Raw genomic sequence first — 20,066 nt, 5'->3', positions numbered from 1 at the left:
CATGGGTATGTTGCACATGACAAAGTTGTGGTTAGCTTAGAACATGAGTTTAAATTCAGGGCTACAAAACACATCATCTGCTGCAGTTTACTCATTGGTGACTTTAAATCAGCTGTCGACAGAGCGTCTCGCACATCCAGCATACCTCACGGTGGCCACTTCCAACATTGCTCCAAGTTACATGTTAACAGCATTTGTGTAGTGACCAACCGTGTTTGTGTGTCACCTACAACTGAGCAGTAGTCAGCAGCAGATGGGCAACCCTATAGCGGCAAGTAATGGGCATCAGCTATCAAATAATTTTAATCAGACTATAGAAACCTACACTTTACCTGAACAGGAACTCTGCTAGAACACTGTGCAACCCTTCAATATCTTGGGGTCTGTTTAGACAGAGTGCTGACCTATAAGAAACATTGCATAAATACCATCTGGAAAGTGGCTGCAAGGAACAGTGTGGTACAGAAGATCACGGGAACATTTTCGGGATCACAGCCAAAGACAGTAAAAACATCGACATTGGCCTTGTGCTGCTCCACATCAGAATATGCTTGCACAGTGTAATACCAGTTTTGCCACTCTAGAACTGTTGATTTATCTCTTAATGAAGCATTCAACATCATCATAGGCTGTGTCTACCATACCCCTCTGTAGAAGTTGCAGTGCCTTGCTGGAATAGCAACCCCAGGCATACGAAGGCTTTCAGCAGCCAGGAAAGATAGGACTAAAGGCTTATCATTTGCAGCCCACCCACTTTCTGGATACCTGCAAGCACAACCAACTGTTGGGTATATGACCAAAGCTTCAGCCAACACCCTCTCTGTGGCCAAATATAATTTTTTAATTAGGATTACACATGTACATAATTTTTCATATATTTTTGTTTTAATTATTATGGCACATGTAACTAAGTTGATGTACGTTTACTTCTGACGCAAGAAATAAATAAATAAATAACTGCTTATCAGCTGACTGTTACTTTGAAGTCACCATGAGGTGATAGTTTCCCATTTGACTCTTTGATAGTCAGTAATGGAACTGCCCATTACCTGGAAGAAATTTGTTTGTGAGTGCCTTGCTTGCCTAGTCAGTCCAATTTAGCTTTAAGTTTGTCTTTTAATGTAAACAGAGTGGGTTGAAGATGAAAGAAATGTGGTATAGTTAATGGCTTTAAAGGGAAATGGGCTCCAGTGTTAGTTGCACAGCTCAGTTCAAGTAAAAATACGGCAAAAAAGTCTGTCCGCAATTCCTCTTAATTATTGAAATGAAATTGTGTCCAAAACTAGATTTACTGTATAAGTGATAGTAAACCCTGAAGCTGAAAAGGCATCTAGTGTAGAAGTAATCTCTGATGTTAAGTGATCTACTATCAGAATGTCTACACGTCAAGTCACATTCTCATGATCACTGTTCACTGAAAACACTGTCCTGAGTGAGAATTGATGTTTACCATGTCCAACTACCTAACTTGGAGATTGTCACAGTGCTGGGGATACTGTATGTTGGATAGCGAGCATAGTAGCTTTATATTATACAACATGTACATTATGCAACAAATGGTGTGGAAGTCTGGATTAAACACACTGAAGTTTATATAATGCATTGTATTCATTATCTCGTGACACATATCAACCAAGAAAATCATTTCACAAATACGATAAAGTTGAAAGTCAAAGAGTAAATGTTTTTTTTTTTTTTTTGTTTTTTTTTTTTTTTTTTTCCAAAGAACAAAGATTTTTTCCTAATTCGCAAAAAAAATCTTCAAATCAGTAATTATCTTGTACTACACACTATACCCATCAAAGATTCTATAAACCTGCTCTCTCAGTTATTTGACAGCACCATTGTGGATTTATTTAAGCACTCTCTGATGCCATCACATTTTTTGTATGATAGAGAATATTTTAGCCAGAGAGACGATGTCACGATGGAAGCCCATTACCTTCATTTATGGACAACCCGTTTATGGAGTGGACATTGCCTTGGACACTCTCCTAGTGTTGTTTTTATCATTACGTCCCCAATGACACGTTTGTTATTTGGTGTCGTGGACATGAAAAGCTGGGAGAATTCTTGGACCGCATCAACAGTATGCATGACAACGTAGAGTTCACGATGGAGATAGAAACAGGTTCCTTGAGGTCCTTGTCCCCTGCTAAGAAAATGGATATCCCAGCCACAGTGTTTACTGGAAACCCATGCACACTGACTGGTATATACATACTAAAAGCTATCACCATCTCTCACAGAAATGTTCTGTTGTGATAACCTCAGTGCCATCTCAGATGCTGAAAACTCACTGAAGGAACTGAAACACTTACAGAAAGTATTCAGGGAAAAAGACTACAACAATAATCAGATTGTGGAAGCCATCTTTCTGAAAACACACAAGCAGAAGGACTGCAAGGAGCACTTGAAAAAGCTTGCATTTTTGTCATTCTGTAGCATGGTAACAGGAAAGATTAGCCGACTCCTAAAAATACATAAAATCATTTTAGTCCCCAGGGCTCCAGCAATAATTCAGCAATTTGTAAGGTCTGTGAAAGACAATGTAGTCCTCAGAACACAAAGATTATATAAAATACAGTGTGGGTATGCACAGTTTTACATCAGACTCGGTGTATGTACTACTGAACAGCACTGTGTAGAACATTAGAGATGCTTTCACCTTCGATACCCTGCAAAATCAGTGGTAGGAGAGCATGCCCTAGAAAAATGGACATGGTATTGCTTTCAATGAGACTTCTGTTATTACATGGACTAATAGTTTCTGGGATAGCCTAATAAAAGAAGTGATAGAATAAAAATTTGTGACAACACTTCCAGTAAAGATGGCGGCCTGCAGCTAAGTTCATCTTAGGACCCAGCCATCAGATGCTTGAAGCGGGCACAGTGGGCACGTAACTAAAACATTACCTTATGTGGTGCTGGAGGGAGCACCAGTGATGTTGCAGAAGGCAATGTGACTGTATATGGGTGGTTGCAGCAACTAAAAGACTTTCATCACTTGAGAACTGACAAGGAGTGCTTGGCCAAAAGCTTGTGGATTTTAAACCACTTGACACAGTTGGAAGTTTGAAAGAATTTTATCTTGTACCACACACTTTCTCAAGCAGTCTATGTTCTTCCTCAGGGTTCTAGCTATTCCTTAGCATATTTCATCAAAATCGGTTCAGCATGTTGGTAATAATAAATGTAAACATAATGCATGATGTGGTAGTTTTTCACACATCTCAGTGTTTATGACATTGTATCTCCTGAACCATATGTCATACAAGGCTATAATTTTGCATATCATTCAGTGGCATATGTGAACATTGTCTGCAAAATGTGTGAGAAATACAATCAGTAGTAAAGAAGCAATAAATTAAAACATCATGCTTGGTGCGAAAATGAACAGTGAAGATGTTGTAAGTGATAAACTTTTTTCCTTTCATCATTATGGGGGGGGGGGGGGGGTCAGTGAGGAAAAGTCTCATAAAATTGCAGTCACTAAGTGGTCTCGTTCTCAAATACAGGATGACTAATATCTGGGTATCAGCATGCCGTGCTGTGGCCTACACTTCATTATTACCCAAACCCTTCTCTGTTTGATGGGTAGGTGGTTCTTACCCCACAGCGATTCTTTACAGACATTAAGTGATATGTACATACTAAGTTTGGTCAATATCAGTCCAGTGGTTTCAGAGAAAATGTGTATCTTAAAACATACACACAGACATACATTTTTATGATGTGTATGGATATCTTTTTCTCTTTGATCTGATTTTGATAAAATATAGCCTATACAATCCCCATGCCTATGCTGAAGTTACCAGTGAAAACCTATAAAAATCCGTCTAGTAGTTTTGGAATTAGCATTTTCAAACACACAGACAGACAAGAAAGTGTTAGTAAAACTTTATCTTTTTTCGCCATGATCCGATTTTGATGAACTAAAGCCTATACAGTGCCCCAAATTGTGCTCAAGTTACCATGAAAACTCATTTAGTAGTTTTGGAGATTAGCATGTTCAAAGACAAACAGACTCAACAGTTTTACAGATTTATTGTTGGTATAGGATGGATAGAATTATGGAGCAGTACAGCTAATATTCATTTAAAAAGATTATAGCTGTTACGGAAAAGAGTAATAATATTTATACGTGGGGTTGACCACAGAGAATCACAGCATGAAGTGTTTGAACAGCGCAGAAATGTAATATATGTTATTTGTACATATTTACATTAACTGCACTTTTGTTGTTGTGGTCTTCAGTCCAAAAAATGGTTTGATGTAGCTCTCCACACTGCTCAATCCTCTTCATCTCTAATAACTACTGCAACCCACAGTCTTCTGAATTTGCTTATTGTATTCATCTCTAGCTCACCATCAACAATTTTTACTCCCATCACTTCCCTCCACTACTGAATTGGCAATCCTTTAATGTCTCAGAATGTGTCCTATCACCCAGTCCCTTCTTTTAGTCAAATGGTACCACAATTTTCTTTTCTTCCCATCTGCATTCAGCACCTCACTAGTTATGTGTTCTACCCATCTAATTTTCAGCATTCTTCTGTAGCACCACATTTTGAAAGCTTATCTTCTCTTTTTTTCTAAACTATTTATTGTCCATGCTTCACTTCCATAAATGGCTACACTTCATGCAAATACCTCCAGAAAAGACATCCAAACACTTAAATCTATATTTGATGTTAACAAATTTTTCTTCTTCAGAAATACTCTTTTTGCCATTGCCAGTCTTCATTTTATACCCTCTCTGCTTTGGTTGTAATCAGTTACTATGCTTCTCAAATAGCAGTCTTTAATTTCCTAACCAAATTCTCTCAGCATCACCTGATTTAATTCTACTACAAGGGTTGTACCAAAAGTAAGGTTTCCAATGAGCTACAGCCTCAAGGGAAGATGCGAGGCTAAATCTTACAACAGTGCCATGCGCATTGGTTCCCCATCTCTTGAGCCCGCCTATCCGCAATTCGCTACATCGCTCAGTGTTGACTTGGCAGCTGTCAGAGATGGAAGTGTTGATAGCCACTCCTGCCAAGTGCAAGGTTTGAGCAGTAATCAGGTTTCTCCACGCAAGGAAGTTACTGCCTGTGGAGATTCATCGGCAACTGACTGAGGTTTGTGGTGAAGAGTGCATGTCAATTCAGCATATCCACAAATGGTGCAGGACTTTTGCTGAGGGTCGCATCGAAGTTCACAATGAAGAATGGGCTGGAAGACCACCGGTTTTGGATGCGATTGTCCAGAAGATCAACTCCTCATCGATTTCATACAGCCTGGGATGAAAATAAATTCAGACGGATATTGTGAAACATTGACCAAACTCCAGTGAGCAATCAATAATAGCCAGAGAGGACGACTGACGGAGGAAGTAGTGCTTCTTCATGACAACACTCAACCCCACGTTGCTTGTCAAACACAGGAGCTTTTGAAGAAATTTGGGTGGACTGTTATGCCCCATATCCTGTACAGCCCGGAATTAGCCTCCAGCGATTATCATCTCTTCCCCAAGCTAAAGGAACACTTAGGTGGCAAACACTTCAAGAGCGATGATGAAGTCCAAGCAGAGGTCAGACACTTCCTCAAAGGGTTGGCGGGAATGTCGAAAAACAAAAGTTGGAGCCCTGTCTTCAAAAATGTGTCGAAAAAAATGGAGACTATGTTGAAAAATAGACAAAAGTGTAAGCTTTTCAATGATGTATAAATTAATAACAATAAACAATGTTTTCTATTTGTAAAAAATATGGGAACCTTACTTTTGGTACAACCCTCATACATTACGTTATCCTAGTTTTGCTTTCTTGATATTCATCTTATGTCCTCCCTTCAGGACATTGTCCATTGCATTCAACTGTCCTTCCAAGTCCATTACTGTCTCTGATTTTCGAAAGAGAGTATATCATTTAACACTGTTGTAAACTTTGTGTAAGTCTATAAATGCTATGAACATAGTATAACCTCTCCCTAACCTATCTCCTAAGAGAAGTCGTACGGTCAGTTTTGCATTGTGTATTCCTACATTTCTCTGGAATCCAAACTGATATTCCCCAAGATTGACTTCTACCAGTTTTCCATTCTTCTGTAAGGAATTCGTGTTAGTATTTTGCAGCCACAATGTATTAAGCTGATAGTTTGGTAATATGACACCTGTCAGCATATGCTTTCTTTGGAATAGGAATTATTACATTCTTAATATCTGATGGTATTTCATTTGTCTCACACATCTTGCACACCACATGGAAGTATTTTGTCATGGCTGGCTCTGCCAAAGCTATCAGTAGTTCTAACAGAATATCGTCTATTCTAGGGGGCCTTGTTTCAGCTTATGTCTTTCAGCGCTCTGTCAGATTCTTCTTACAGTATCATATGTCCCATCTCATTTCATCTACACCCTCTTCCATTTCTATAAAATTTCATTCAACTTTATCTTCCTTGTACAGACGCTCTATATACTCCTTTCAGCTTTCACTTCTTTGCTTAGTACTGGTTTTCCCTCTGAGCTCTTGATATGCGTACAACTGATTCTCTTTTCTCCAAAGGCTTCTTTAATTTTCTTGTAGGCTGTATATGTTACCGGCCAAACCCAATTTTAGCATGAACTACTTTCACCTAGGTCATACTCATTCATCCTGTTACCGATAGGATAAAACAGTTTAGCCTAGGTCGAATCAGTTTATCCTAGTTAGAATTTACATGCTTTAGGATAAACTGGTACGTCCTAGTCTGAACTGATTTCACCTGGTTTGTATCTTCTATAAGCTTTTTAAAGTAAACTGAATAAAGCAATAGAAATAAGATAGTCAATATGAGTCAATAAAGTTATTTATTAACTAATCAGTAATTGCACATCTATCACTAGATCAACTTACATATATCCATCCACAGAAATCACCTTATCTACAATTTGCTTATTTACTTATTTTTGCAAGGTTTACTTTGGTGACACACGAAGCCTTGTCTTGATCCAGCAGAATATTTGGGACAGCAGTTATTAAAGATATTTCAATATCCTGGTTAATATCTCCCACATCTAAAAACTTCTGAATTCAGACGTCGAAATCGGTTCTAAAAAAATAAAAAATAAATTAAAACAAATATTTTTTAATATTTTGTTACAAAAAATTGTGGAAAATTTTAATAAAATTATATCTGCAGTAATGTTTTTGAAGTATGCCATGTTTGGTGCCAACTTCGTAGTAGCACTCATCAGTCTTTTGAAGTATTACTCCAATTATGTTTCGAAGGTCACCTCTGTCTTTATCTACATCTGGAATAGGTATGGTTACGTTGTCTCCAATGTAAAGCTGGTGGATGGGATTTGTCAGAGGAAGCTTTCATTCTTTTAGCTTGTTTTTTAAATTTTCTGTCACAATTTTTCTAGCGTTTTGAATGTCGTTTGTGTCAATTTTCACAATGTTATCGTCACCACTGTCTTCGTACTGTTCGGTATTGCTGTCATCTCCAGTTGTTTCTTTAGGTCATCTTTATCGTGAATATAATTTATGATTTCTTGAGGAAATGAGGAAGTGAAAAGTCCTACTCTAGGTGATTGTTTTATGCCAGAATGGTAAGCTCGATTTTTCATGAATTGGCATACCTTAATCCTTCCGACCAATTCATCAAATTGTTGTCCTTTAACCAAGAACTTATCATATTTTCAATGTCTTGGCTGGCACGTCCAACAGACTGTGCCTTGGTTTTCCATGCACAATTTTTAGTTCTGACAAAATCTTTAAGAGTTCACTTGTAACATTATTGACAAATTCCCTGGCATTATCAGAGTGAAGAATGCACGGCACTCCTACAGTTAGGAATATGTCATTCAAATGGGAAGCCACTTCTTCAGCCCTCTTTGATGTTAGCAAATGAAGGAGAACAAATTTTGTGAGATGGTCTTGGTAAACTAGAGTGAATTTTAAATTCCCGTCTGATTGTGTTTGGAAATCAATGAAATCGACTTGGCATCTGCTATTCATTCCCAAATGGAGGATTGGCTTTGAAACTAGCCCTCTTTTCTTTTTGTCTTCTCTTATCGACAGACATCACACATTGATAAGTAGAGGCATATCATTTCCTTTGTGATATTGGCATATTTTTTTGATGTCGCGGCTAACATCCTATCGCAACTACCATGATCCACAGCTACATGAGCTGCGTCAATCACATCATAAAGTGCATCAACTGGAACAAACTATTTTATATTCATTTCACACCGTGCAATGAGTTTTTTTCACATCACCAATTTTCAAAACAGCAAATCGCTTCAGTCTTCTTTTTTGTAATGATGTTCTTTTTTTCCGGCTTTTCCGCATCTTCTACTTGTTTAACCTAATTCGTCTACTGAGAACATGTTATAATGAGAATTCTTTTTGTTTTCACTCTGCAAAATTTCCTCCAGAAACTTTTCTCTCCACAGCTTTGGATTGGCTTGTCTACTATACGAAGGCTCGTCCGTAATGAAATGCCTCACAATAATTATACTAGGATTATAATAAAATCTTTTAAATGCAACCGTCAATGAAAAATACCATTCAAAACAAAGAACAGTGCAAGCGAAGAACGGTTGAGAGGCGTGAGGGATGAGCCAGAAATGATTCAGGGATTCTCTGTTCATACAGGCAGTGACATGCGTTCCGACTAGGCAAAATTAGCTCAGACTAGCATGCAGCAGTTTATCCTAAAGCACGTAAATTCTAACTGGGATAAACCGATTCAACCTAGGCTAAACTGTTCTATCCTATCGGTAACAGGATGAACGAGTTTGTCCTAGGTGAAACTAGTTCATCCTAAAATCGGGTTTGGCCAGTAACATATATATTTTTCTCTATGTGATATATGCTATATATGGTTCTAAATCTTTGCATTTGTCTACTAACCTGCTTAGCCATTTTGCACTTTCTGTATTTTTTAGAGGTTTGTATGCCCTTTCACCTGCTTCATTAGGTGCATTTTTATATTTTCTTCAATTAAATTCAGTATATCCTCTGATAGCCAAGAAATTCTCCTAGGCCTTGTCTTCCATTTCATTTCTCAAAGCTATCCATTCATTTCTACTGAATGTCTTTCCCCTGTTCTCGTCAATCATTGCCTAATGCTCCCTCAAAAACTCTCAACAAAGACTTGTTCATTCAACTTTTCCAGGTCCCATCTCCTTAATTTCCTACAATTTCACAATTTCTGTAGTTTTAATCCATAGTTCATAACCAATAAGTTGCAATCAGAGTCCACATTAGCCCATGGAAATGTCTTACAATTTAAAATCAGGTTCCAAAATCTCTGTATTGCCATTATATAATCAATCTGAAACCTTTCAGTGTATTCAGGTCTCTTCCATGTATACAACTTTTTTTCATGATTCTTAAAGAAAGTATTAGTGACGGTTAAATTATGTTTTGTGCAAAATTCTACCAGGTGTTTGTTCTTTCAATTTTTCCCCCAGTCCATATTCACCTACTATTTTTCACGCTTCCTTTTTATAATATTGAATTGTAGTTCTGCATCAGAATTAAATTTTTGTCCCCCTTATTAAATCTCCTCCTGCATCACCCCTAATTGATTTTGCATTTAAAACCCAGGATTCTTGTGACCACAAGTCCTGTTCCTCTTGTCACCAAACTTCACTAATTCCCTTTATATCCAGCTTCAACATATCCATTTCCCTTTTCAAATTTTCTGCTCTTCCTGGCCAATTAAGGAACCTAACATTCCACATTCTAATCTGTAGAATGCCAGTTTTGTGTCTCCTGATGACAACATCCTCCTGAGAAGTCTCCACCCAGGTGTCCAAACGATGGACTATTTTACCTCCAGAATATTTTACCCAAGATAATGCCATTATCATTTAACCATACAGTAGAACTACATGTCCTCGGAAAAAAATTACTGCTCTAGTTTCCCCTTGCTTTCAGCCGTTTGCAGTACTAGCACAGCAAAGCCATTTTGGTTGATGTTGCAAGACCAGATCAATTGATCATCCAGACTGTTGCCCTTACAACCACTGAAAAGGCTGGTGTCATTCTTCGGGTAGCACACATCCATCTGACCTCTCAAAAGATACCCCTCAATTGTGGTTGCACCTACAGTACAGCTGTCTGTATTGCTTAGGCACACAAGCCACCCAAGCAGTGTCAGGGCCCATGATTTATTTTTATCCTCCATCAGACTGAAGGTACCCACTACAGTGACATCAAGACTAAATATAAGCACTTTCAGAAAAGAACAAACTTAACAATAGCAGGTCAAAGACCATACATAAAGTGTTTTATTTGGTTTAACAAACTATCAAACTCTCAAATAACATCTGAGGGATAATTTCTACACAAAATTAAAATCTTTTCTGGTGGAAAAGTGACACTGTTTGTGGTATGAATCAGTACCATGTCTACTGTAAAGCAATAAATGTATAAAATAGTGAAAAGTTGTGATGCATGTTGTTATGAAAAGGGTAGATTGCTACTCAGCATGTAGAGGAGATGCTGAGTTGCAGACAGTTGTGCATGTCTGTGACTTAGCATCTCCTCTATATGGTGGGTAGCAATCTATCATTTTTGTAATGTTGTAAATGGATAAAATAAACATAAGATGCAACATATGTTTTATGTAAGATATTCTGTAAGTGCAGTTATTGTAATACTATTATTTCTCATGTTTGCAAAAGCCATCATTTAGACAGCTACATGCAAAGAAAATGTAAATAAATAAATACAGCATTTCTATTGTATTCTCACCTTTATTTGTATGATCATTATTTAAGCAAGTGTAAAATAGTGGACTTTCGTGCCTCAAGCGTAATGTATAAAAATTGTGATCTACTCTTGTCCAATATTTAAATAGGAAACCATACACTAGGTAATCAACATTCTATTTACTTTCCCTTCTTCTTCTTCTTCTTCTTCTTCTTCTTCTTCTTCAACTGTTTCCATTTCTGTTCAAGTTCTTTGTGTGGTCAGCATTGTTATATTGTTTGTTTGAAGCAATGCTAGCGTCAGTTGGTGCCCTTCCTAATGTCACAGAATCTGCGTACCCGTTGGGACAGAATCTGTGTACCCCATCTACCTGCATCTAGAGTAAACCTCATTTCAGATGTGAGAATGCTTTCAAAATGTGTGTTAACATTTATCTGAGATGGGATGTGGGTACCAACCCGGTATTTTTGTAGTCAGATGTTGGTAGAGTGCTTATATATAGAGAGAGAGTGGCCATTGCCCAATTGTAGCTTGTTATTTAATATATGGTTTCTATACATTTAATGTGGAGTAAATTGAAGTGTAGCGTGATGTAACGTATTAGCATTTATCACAACATTCTGGGGCAAAAGTAATTGACCAGGGGAAAAAGAGTTTCATTTGTATTATTTTAGATGCACTGAAGTGATTTCAGAATTTTCTGCTTGAATATTCATTGTTGAAGTTAGTACTACTTTCCTTGCAAGCTTAATATATTTTAAATGAGATCATTGCAGATCTAGAAACTGTGTCTTATACTGTAAAAATCTAGGCAAAGTAATTGTATAATGATGTTTAGAAATGTTAAAGAACAGAACCATGATAAAACAATTTCACAGTCACTGATTTTTGAAAAGGAAGCTGCTCTTATTGTGGACACACACTTTCATGAGATTAGTAACTAAACATAAAAAAAATTATTTTGCAGGGTTTGTTGATTGACATTTCGCCTCAATAAATCCAATTCAGGTAAAAGTAAAAATAAATAATTTGGTGACAGCAAGAATCAAATTGCTGATGGCACGATTTAGAATATTGAATACTACTTACTGAGCTACACACAACATTAGACCAGATGGGCAGATATTTTGTACGTACTAGTGCTCAGAAATTTTTTAAGTTTATTCTTTTCTTCCCAACACAAAAAAATCTGTTGATGTAGCATGCTATAGTCTGAAACAGTTTTCTAAATGTCTCCAAAACAATAATCCAACTCCAGGAAGCACTGTGGACATATGGCTCATGAAAAATATGTGGCAAAAAAAAAGGGGGGGGGGGGGTGCGGTACAGCTGTTCAGCCAGTCACATGTGATTTCACCAGTGGCCATTCTGACTCTGTATATAGGCTCTGTAGGTGTGTGAAGGTGCTTAAAAACCACACCCACACTGACCAGCTCACCAGCTGTCATGGTTTATCCAAGAAGTGGGTTTGACCCAGGATAGGCTCATCTCCCCAAATCCTAGAAGCGGAAAATTGAAGCAGTTGGCTATCTGGGGGGTCAAAATCCTGTTGTGAAATATGAAAGTAATATGGAATGTTATAGAATATCTTCTGTTAGCAATCTCACTTACTTCACACATTGTTAGTGTGTGTTCTGGGCACCACAGCTTTTATTCATGATTGGTATTGACTTACTAAAGCTGCTCATTAGCCATGACACAAGGCTTGTATTTTATGTAAATAAACTTCCTGTTGGTTTTGTGTGCAGACAGTCCATTAATTGAAGGTAATGATCATAAAATATCATGATGTAATTCTAACTCCTTGAGTGCCCTATAAAAATGTTTTCATCCAAAGCTGAGAAATGCTGCCATCACAAAATTCTTGTGGCACTAGCAGTTTCTAATTTTATTTTCATTTTAATCTGCTGATAAGCATTTAAAGGTGTGGTTAATGATACTGCCACATATGTTGGAAACGAAACTTCATCATTAGAAATGAGCAACCAACTTTGTAAATATTTGGTATAATTTATAAATTACGCTGCATAGATGTTTAGACTCCCTATTCCTGTTTCATGTAAGTTTTAGGGTATCCAAAAAATGCCGGACTCTTAAATAAAGATAAAGTAAACCTGCAGCATAATGATTGGGAGATTTTTTGTAGTGTTTCTGTCAGGACCAACAGTTATCATATTTCCATTGGTTCTGCCCCTGACCTCAGATCACAACCTGTTATACGGTAGTTTAGCTTTGGTAAAAAAATGTAATTTGGATAGTGTCAGTACTTTGCAGCACTCTAAGTAAGTACAGATTTACAGCAACTGCATTATTTTCATAAATTGTTCATTCCTTAACTGATGAAAATTTGTAGTATCATACTGTTTGACTGGTCACAGTTGCACATGTAACAAGTGTTTTCGCAATTATGTTTCAAATATCTTTCTGGGACCACTTTGTGCCATCCAAAAGTTTTATGACTGTGCTACTTGTTCTACAGATAGGAAATTTGTTGTAATGCTCTTTGAAAAGATGCAATTTTAATTAAAAGAATGAATAATACACCATTACTAATTGGTTTATGAGCAATGTTTATCGAAGTTACACTTACATTTGTGTCTTGCGGAACATCAGAAGAAATTTTACTGTGATGTATTGTATGAAAAATTTTTATACAGCTGTATACAATACTGGTTCATGGCATTCCTATATCTCCTAAAAATTTAATTAGTGACTATTTGAAGACTATTGTGCTTACCGAATGGCTTTATGAGTTTCTTGCCTCGCTTTTCATCGATTGTTAGCCAAATTTCAGTATTCACTACAATATTTATGTTTGAATATATGCTATTAACACAATAATTTTTGTTCAGGACTGGCGTGAGATGTTGACATCTGCTATGGGGGAGGAAGATTTCTTGTGGCTTGCCTCTTTATGGACAAGTAGAGATCCAGTTCTTCGTGCAGGAGCTATGCAGCTACTGGCTGGACTAAGCTTAAATCGTCAAGGATGTATATTTCTGCTGCACAGACTTCGCAATTTCCTTGTGTGGGAAGCTTCCCTGGGGTGAGTGAAATGTTTTTGGAATGCAACTTGTTGTTTATAGGCAATAATAATTCCTTTTTTGTGTTCATTGAAGGTATTAGTTATTGTGACGATAGAGTCACATACTTCCCTGTTGTCATAGAACTGTTAAACTCTTGTGGATCATAGAAGCAATGCAGATTTACATAGAATATTAGCAGTCATACACGCAAACCATTTCCCAAGCTGAACAGAGGTTACATTCAGGTCAGTCTCCAAATCCATAAAAGATATAGTATCACAGTAAATTGGAGTGCGGACAATCCTTGTCAGGAAGGAAGTGGGCTTTCGCAGAAGAAAACTACAGCTGTCATACAGGAACACTTTTCCATCGAGCGGGGCACTGCTTCTTGCAGTGCTTTATGTAAATTATGTTTTTCTGAGCGATGTTTCTTGTGCTATTTCTGTATTTCATGTGGTGTTAACACGTTTACTGAAAAGATAGACACTCTTATTCATATTAGCACACTGCGTCACCATCGATGTAAATGTTATGCTGAAGAAGAGTCGGATGTAATCTTGTGAAGCAGCTTGTGACATAGTTGAGTTGAGTAGGAACTCACTTGTTCATTCTTCAGATTGGAGACAGGCTGGAGATGGCACTGCTTGATAGCATTTGAAACATCTAAACAATAATTGCCATCCTTTAAAAGATTGATACCTAAGTTTCCAAAATATTTTCCTTGTGATAACTGATCATTTCTCCTATTGTTCTGTATTACATCTTGCAGAGATGACTTTTGGTAAGATGAAACGGGAGTGCGGGGTGGGAAGGATTTACATTTCCTGAACAAAGGAAAAATTAGTAACTGAGGGTCAGATTCTCATAATCGTAAGTAACAGGTTATAGTTTATGAAGAAAGAAATAATTGGGGGAGAGGGGGGGGGGGGGGGGGCACACGAATCAAAGGGAGAAAAAGTAGAAAATAAAAAAAGAAAGATAATAAAGAGAATACATTTAGAGACGGGATAAATGCTAGTGTATAAAGAGAAGATCAGTGGGGGAAAAAATGGTTCAGATGGCTCTAAGCACTATGGGACTTAACATCTGAGGTCATCAGTCCCCTAGACTTAGAACTACTTAAACTATTAACCTAAGGACATCTCATACATCCATACCCGAGGCAGGATTCGAACCTGCGACCACAGCAGCAGCGCAGTTCCGGACTGAAGTACCTAGAACTGCTCGACCACAGCGGCCGGCTATGTGGGAAAACAGGGAGGGATGAAATATAAATAGGAAAAGGAATGAAACAAGTCTGTAGAGTACGGTGGAGAAGGCCGTAAACCTTTTAGTTTCTCTTTCAGCTTGGGTAGTATGTTAGAGGTGAGTTTTGGACCAAATGTTTGTAAAGAGAGTAACTGAAGTGTTCCCACGATATTGCATTTGAATTCTCTATCTCATGTATGGAGTGTTCACCTCATATAAGGCATCAGCTTGTGGCAAGGCTTCTCAGTCAAAAAAATAGCAAAATCTTATTCTTACAATCTTATTACAACACAGCAGTCATACTATTTTGAAGATACTATTAAGTCACCTTATTTGTATTTAATTTCATATTTCTGATGACTTCAGGTTTATATGTTCTTTTAGCAAGAGTAGAATAATTGTCTTTTAAGATTAGTGCCAGTTAAAGTTCAGCCAGGATATGTGTAACTTCCAATTTATTACAGTTATTCCTTCCAATTTTTTAAATTATTCAGTCAGCAATTACCGATCAGTTTCCATTTCATTGCATTAATCCCCCCCCCCCCCCTTCAGCCACTAATCAATAGCGACCGTGTAAAGGATGGCGCCTAGTGGGATATGAGCAGACCTTTCAATTGTTGAGATAAAAAAATTTTTTGAAATAAATTATCCATTTTATCGTTACAAGAAACTAATGAGACTTTCGTTGTATTTGTTACATGCCATGAGATTGGGACCATAAATACTTGTAGGAGCAAATTAAAATTAAATTCTACCTACAAATGAGACACATCTAGAATGCTGATTTCAGTGGTAAAGGTAGGAAGCTGCTATGCTGTATGTTTATATGGCTGCGCTTGGCGGCGTCTCTTTCTTGCAGTAGATAATCTCTTATCCTTCCAATTAATATCCTTTATGGAAAGTGCATTTCTAAATGAAAGTCAAAAATTTGTATAAAGTCAACATTTAAGTACAAGACAGCTCATCAAGTTCTATGAGACTGTATCAGAAAATAATTAGGTTCATTAGCGAATACGCAGATATATCTACTATAATTGAAAAGTGCTGATACAGGCATAGCACATTTTTGGAAAAAAAAAATCATAATTTTGTTAAACACTATTCACAATAGAGTCAAAGGAATTGGCCATTGTTGAAAAATCATCAAAAAATGCAATATGCCAACATGTCAGAAATCCAAGCTTGGCAACAGTTGAAAGTAACATGCCAACTTGTGAACTGGACAATGGCTACCAAAAGAAATAGATTGTTATCCCACTATTATAAAATGATGACACTGGTAATATAACTAATCAAGATGTCACTTTTATTATGTTCGCTGAGACAATTTCTCAGTTCTCACAGGGAAACATTTTTTCAAATACTGAAACTTAAGCATGCGACAGCGAAACTTTCTCTGACTATTTGCTCACGATGTTGTGAACGCAAGAACAGGAAACAGTTCGTAAAAGCAGTGTGAATACTAGTGAGACACACAGTTTGACACAACTCATACAACTTACAACACAACAGTTTACAAAACACAGCAACTTGAAGGTATAGGACAATGGTTCACACACCAAAATCAGGAATTTAATGTTTTCAAGTGTAGTATTAGTCAACAGTTCATTGAGGTGAGCAAAACTATATGCACTGAATTATCGGACGTACTATCCGGGAAGTTGGCAGAGCTAGGTAAACAGCTAAAACAAGAAATAATTACAGACATGTTAACAATGTAAATATGTTAATGGAAAAATTATCATCCATAGACGATAAACAGGAACAACTTGTAGATGAGTTACAAAACCTAGTAAAGCATGTTCTCAAATTCAGGAGGCACAATCCCAAGTGGATGCTTTGGTAAAAAATGTGATGAATGCAGTCATCAAGCTGCAAGACGTATGCAAAAACTTACCTACATACATACACAAGTTGAGTCTAAGAGTAAACCAATAAAGTTTAGAGTCAGAATTTCCCAAAAAATGGAGAGATAAGATATGTGCAGATGTAAAGGAAATAACCAAAAAAGCTGAACCTGGGATGGTGGATAAGGGCAGCACCCTTGCTCAAAAGGTAGTGCCGGAGTGCAAAATTTATGTAGATACCGTAGAAGCAGCTCTAAAAGACAAAATATAAGTCAGCTTGTAGCTAAAATAGATTCAGGTTTAAAGGAAGCAGAGGAACAGTATGAGGCAGTGCTAAAACTACTGGCATTCCAAAACAACAATTTACAGAAAACAAACCCATGCTTATGGAGAAGTTAGATACCCGCAATATGGGGCTAGCCCGACGAAGGAAAATAGTAAAGGTTGCATGACACGGCAACACTTGCCGGCAGCTGTAACTGTCAAGCAAGTGCAATTGCCATGCACTGCACCACAAGCAAACATAAACACGTCTGTCACTGATAGCACAGTGTGTTTGTCAACATTACTTACAGATGAGGGATTACTTAGGCATCGACAACTTCCGATATTTACCTCTGAAGGGAAAAGAACACACCCCACACTCTTTATCAGAGCATTTTGAAATGTTTCACTTTGTAGCTAGACCAAAGCCCAGAAAATTAGTTTGTTGTTGGATATACACAAGGTGATGCTCTGCTATGGGCTACAGACATGGCAGAATGTTGCCACTACTATGAACAATTTGAGAGAGCCTTTCTGTATAAATATTGGTCTGAGTCTGTACAAGTGAGGCTCACGTGAAGTATTCAACACAGCTCTGTTCAGTAGCAAACATGGAAGCTTAAGGGGCAATTTTGAAAACTATTTGAATAAAACCAGATACTGGGCAAACCTGGTATCTCAAGTAGACATGCTGAAAAATTTAGAGTGTCATCTTCCTGCCCACATTAGGGAGAAACTCATTACTGTTCCAGAACACGATACTGAATACTTTCTATCTGTACTGGACTCAATAAATTTGATACACGAAGAGAGACCAGTACAATCCTAGCCTGTTAATATGCAGATAGTGCCTCAAAGATTTACAGACCAACAAGTAAACAACAGATTGGTAGTACAACATGAGTGGCCACCTTACCTACATGAAACTGTGGTAAAGGTAACAGTAATCACAACAGAAATGGAGAAAGCCATAAATTCAAAGGTAAATATAAAAGAAATGAGCAAAAATTTAGCAAAAACAACTACAACGGGCAAGTAGCGTATGGCCAGCCTGTACAATATGTATGGAGACAAGTTACCGGCAATAATCAGACGATTGCTTGGCAAACACAAAAGAATACCAGACAGCCAAATAACCCACAGACAGCAGGATTCGGCCAGCAAAATAACGCACATATGCCATATAACACGCAGAGGCAAATAGAATTTCAGTCGAGAGCTTCACGGGTTACTAATTGGCATAATCAAACAACAACAATCCATATAGTGGAAGTTATGCCTAACCCAGGAACCGATGCCACCACAATGCCAGAAAACTTGAACTGGTCACAGTAGGCCCCCCATCGGTGACCTTGCAGGAGAGTGGGGGCACAAGCTAGATCGACAGTTGCTTTATCAGATGTGATCAAGGTAGTGATGTGAAAGATGATCTGTATCAAAGTAATGAGGGTACACAGGAAAACTTGACAGAGAGCAAGGGGCAACCTACTACACTCCTGGAAATTGAAATAAGAACATCGTGAATTCATTGTCCCAGGAAGGGGAAACTTTATTGACACATTCCTGGGGTCAGATACATCCCATGATCACACTGACAGAACCACAGGCACATAGACACAGGCAACAGAGCATGCACAATGTCGGCACTAGTACAGTGTATATCCACCTTTCGCAGCAATGCAGGCTGCTATTCTCCCATCGAGACAATCGTAGAGATGCTGGATGTAGTCCTGTGGAACGGCTTGCCATGCCATTTCCACCTGGCGCCTCAGTTGGACCAGCGTTCGTGCTGGACATGCAGACCGCGTGAGATGACGCTTCATCCAGTCCCAAACATGCTCAATGGGGGACAGATCCGGAGATCTTGCTGGCCAGGGTAGTTGACTTACACCTTCTAGAGCACGTTGGGTGGCACGGGATACATGCGGACGTGCATTGTCCTGTTGGAACAGCAAGTTCCCTTGCCGGTCTAGGAATGGTAGAACGATGGGTTCGATGACGGTTTGGATGTACCGTGCACTATTCAGTGTCCCCTCGACGATCACCAGTGGTGTACGGCCAGTGTAGGAGATCGCTCCCCACACCATGATGCCGGGTGTTGGCCCTGTGTGCCTCGGTCGTATGCAGTCCTGATTGTGGCGCTCACCTGCACGGTGCCAAACACGCATACGACCATCATTGGCACCAAGGCAGAAGCGACTCTCATCGCTGAAGACGACACGTCTCCATTCGTCCCTCCATTCGTGCCTGTCGCGACACCACTGGAGGTGGGCTGCACGATGTTGGGGCGTGAGCGGAAGACGGCCTAACGGTGTGCGGGACCGTAGCGCAGCTTCATGGAGATGGTTGCGAATGGTCCTCGCCGATACCCCAGGAGCAACAGTGTCCCTAATTTGCTGGGAAGTGGCGGTGCGGTCCCCTACAGCACTGCATAGGATCCTACGGTCTTGGCGTGCATCCGTGCGTCGCTGCGGTCCGGTCCCAGGTCGACGGGCACGTGCAGGTACGTCCACCCGGCCTCCCGCATGCCCACTATACGCCCTCGCTCAAAGTCCATCAACTGCACATACGGTTCACGTCCACACTGTCGCGGCATGCTACCAGTGTTAAAGACTGCGATGGAGCTCCGTATGCCATGGCAAACTGGCTGACACTGACGGCGGCGGTGCTCAAATGCTGCGCAGCTAGCGCCATTCGACGGCCAACACCGCGGTTCCTGGTGTGTCCGCTGTGCCGTGCGTGTGATCATTGCTTGAACAGCTCTCTCGCAGTGTCCGGAGCAAGTATGGTGGGTCTGACACACTGGTGTCAATATGTTCTTTTTTCCATTTCCAGGAGTGTATTAAGACCAAAATATTTGACCTTGATGTACCCTTGGTGCTTGACACAGGTGCTACAACTAATTTGATGTCACAGGGATTCTTTCAAGAATTAAAGATATGTGGGCATATACCCACATTGCCAGTGCAAAATTGCAAGGTATAAACTGC

General features: G+C 38.8%; 1 protein-coding gene across 1 annotated transcript in view; it reads left to right on the top strand.

Annotated features, from left to right (window-relative positions):
• LOC126176097 (rotatin) overlaps positions 1-20,066 on the top strand; it is a 443,859-nt gene that overhangs the window by 273,770 nt on the left and 150,023 nt on the right. Inside the window, 1 exon segment of the mRNA XM_049923237.1 lies at positions 13,544-13,737. Within this exon segment, the coding sequence (XP_049779194.1) occupies positions 13,544-13,737 (194 nt within the window).

This window comes from Schistocerca cancellata, chromosome 1 (genome assembly GCF_023864275.1).
Source record: "Schistocerca cancellata isolate TAMUIC-IGC-003103 chromosome 1, iqSchCanc2.1, whole genome shotgun sequence".
Lineage (NCBI taxonomy): Eukaryota > Metazoa > Arthropoda > Insecta > Orthoptera > Acrididae > Schistocerca > Schistocerca cancellata.
Note: the sequence above shows the minus strand (reverse complement) of the source record. Positions and strands in the feature narration are given on the sequence as shown.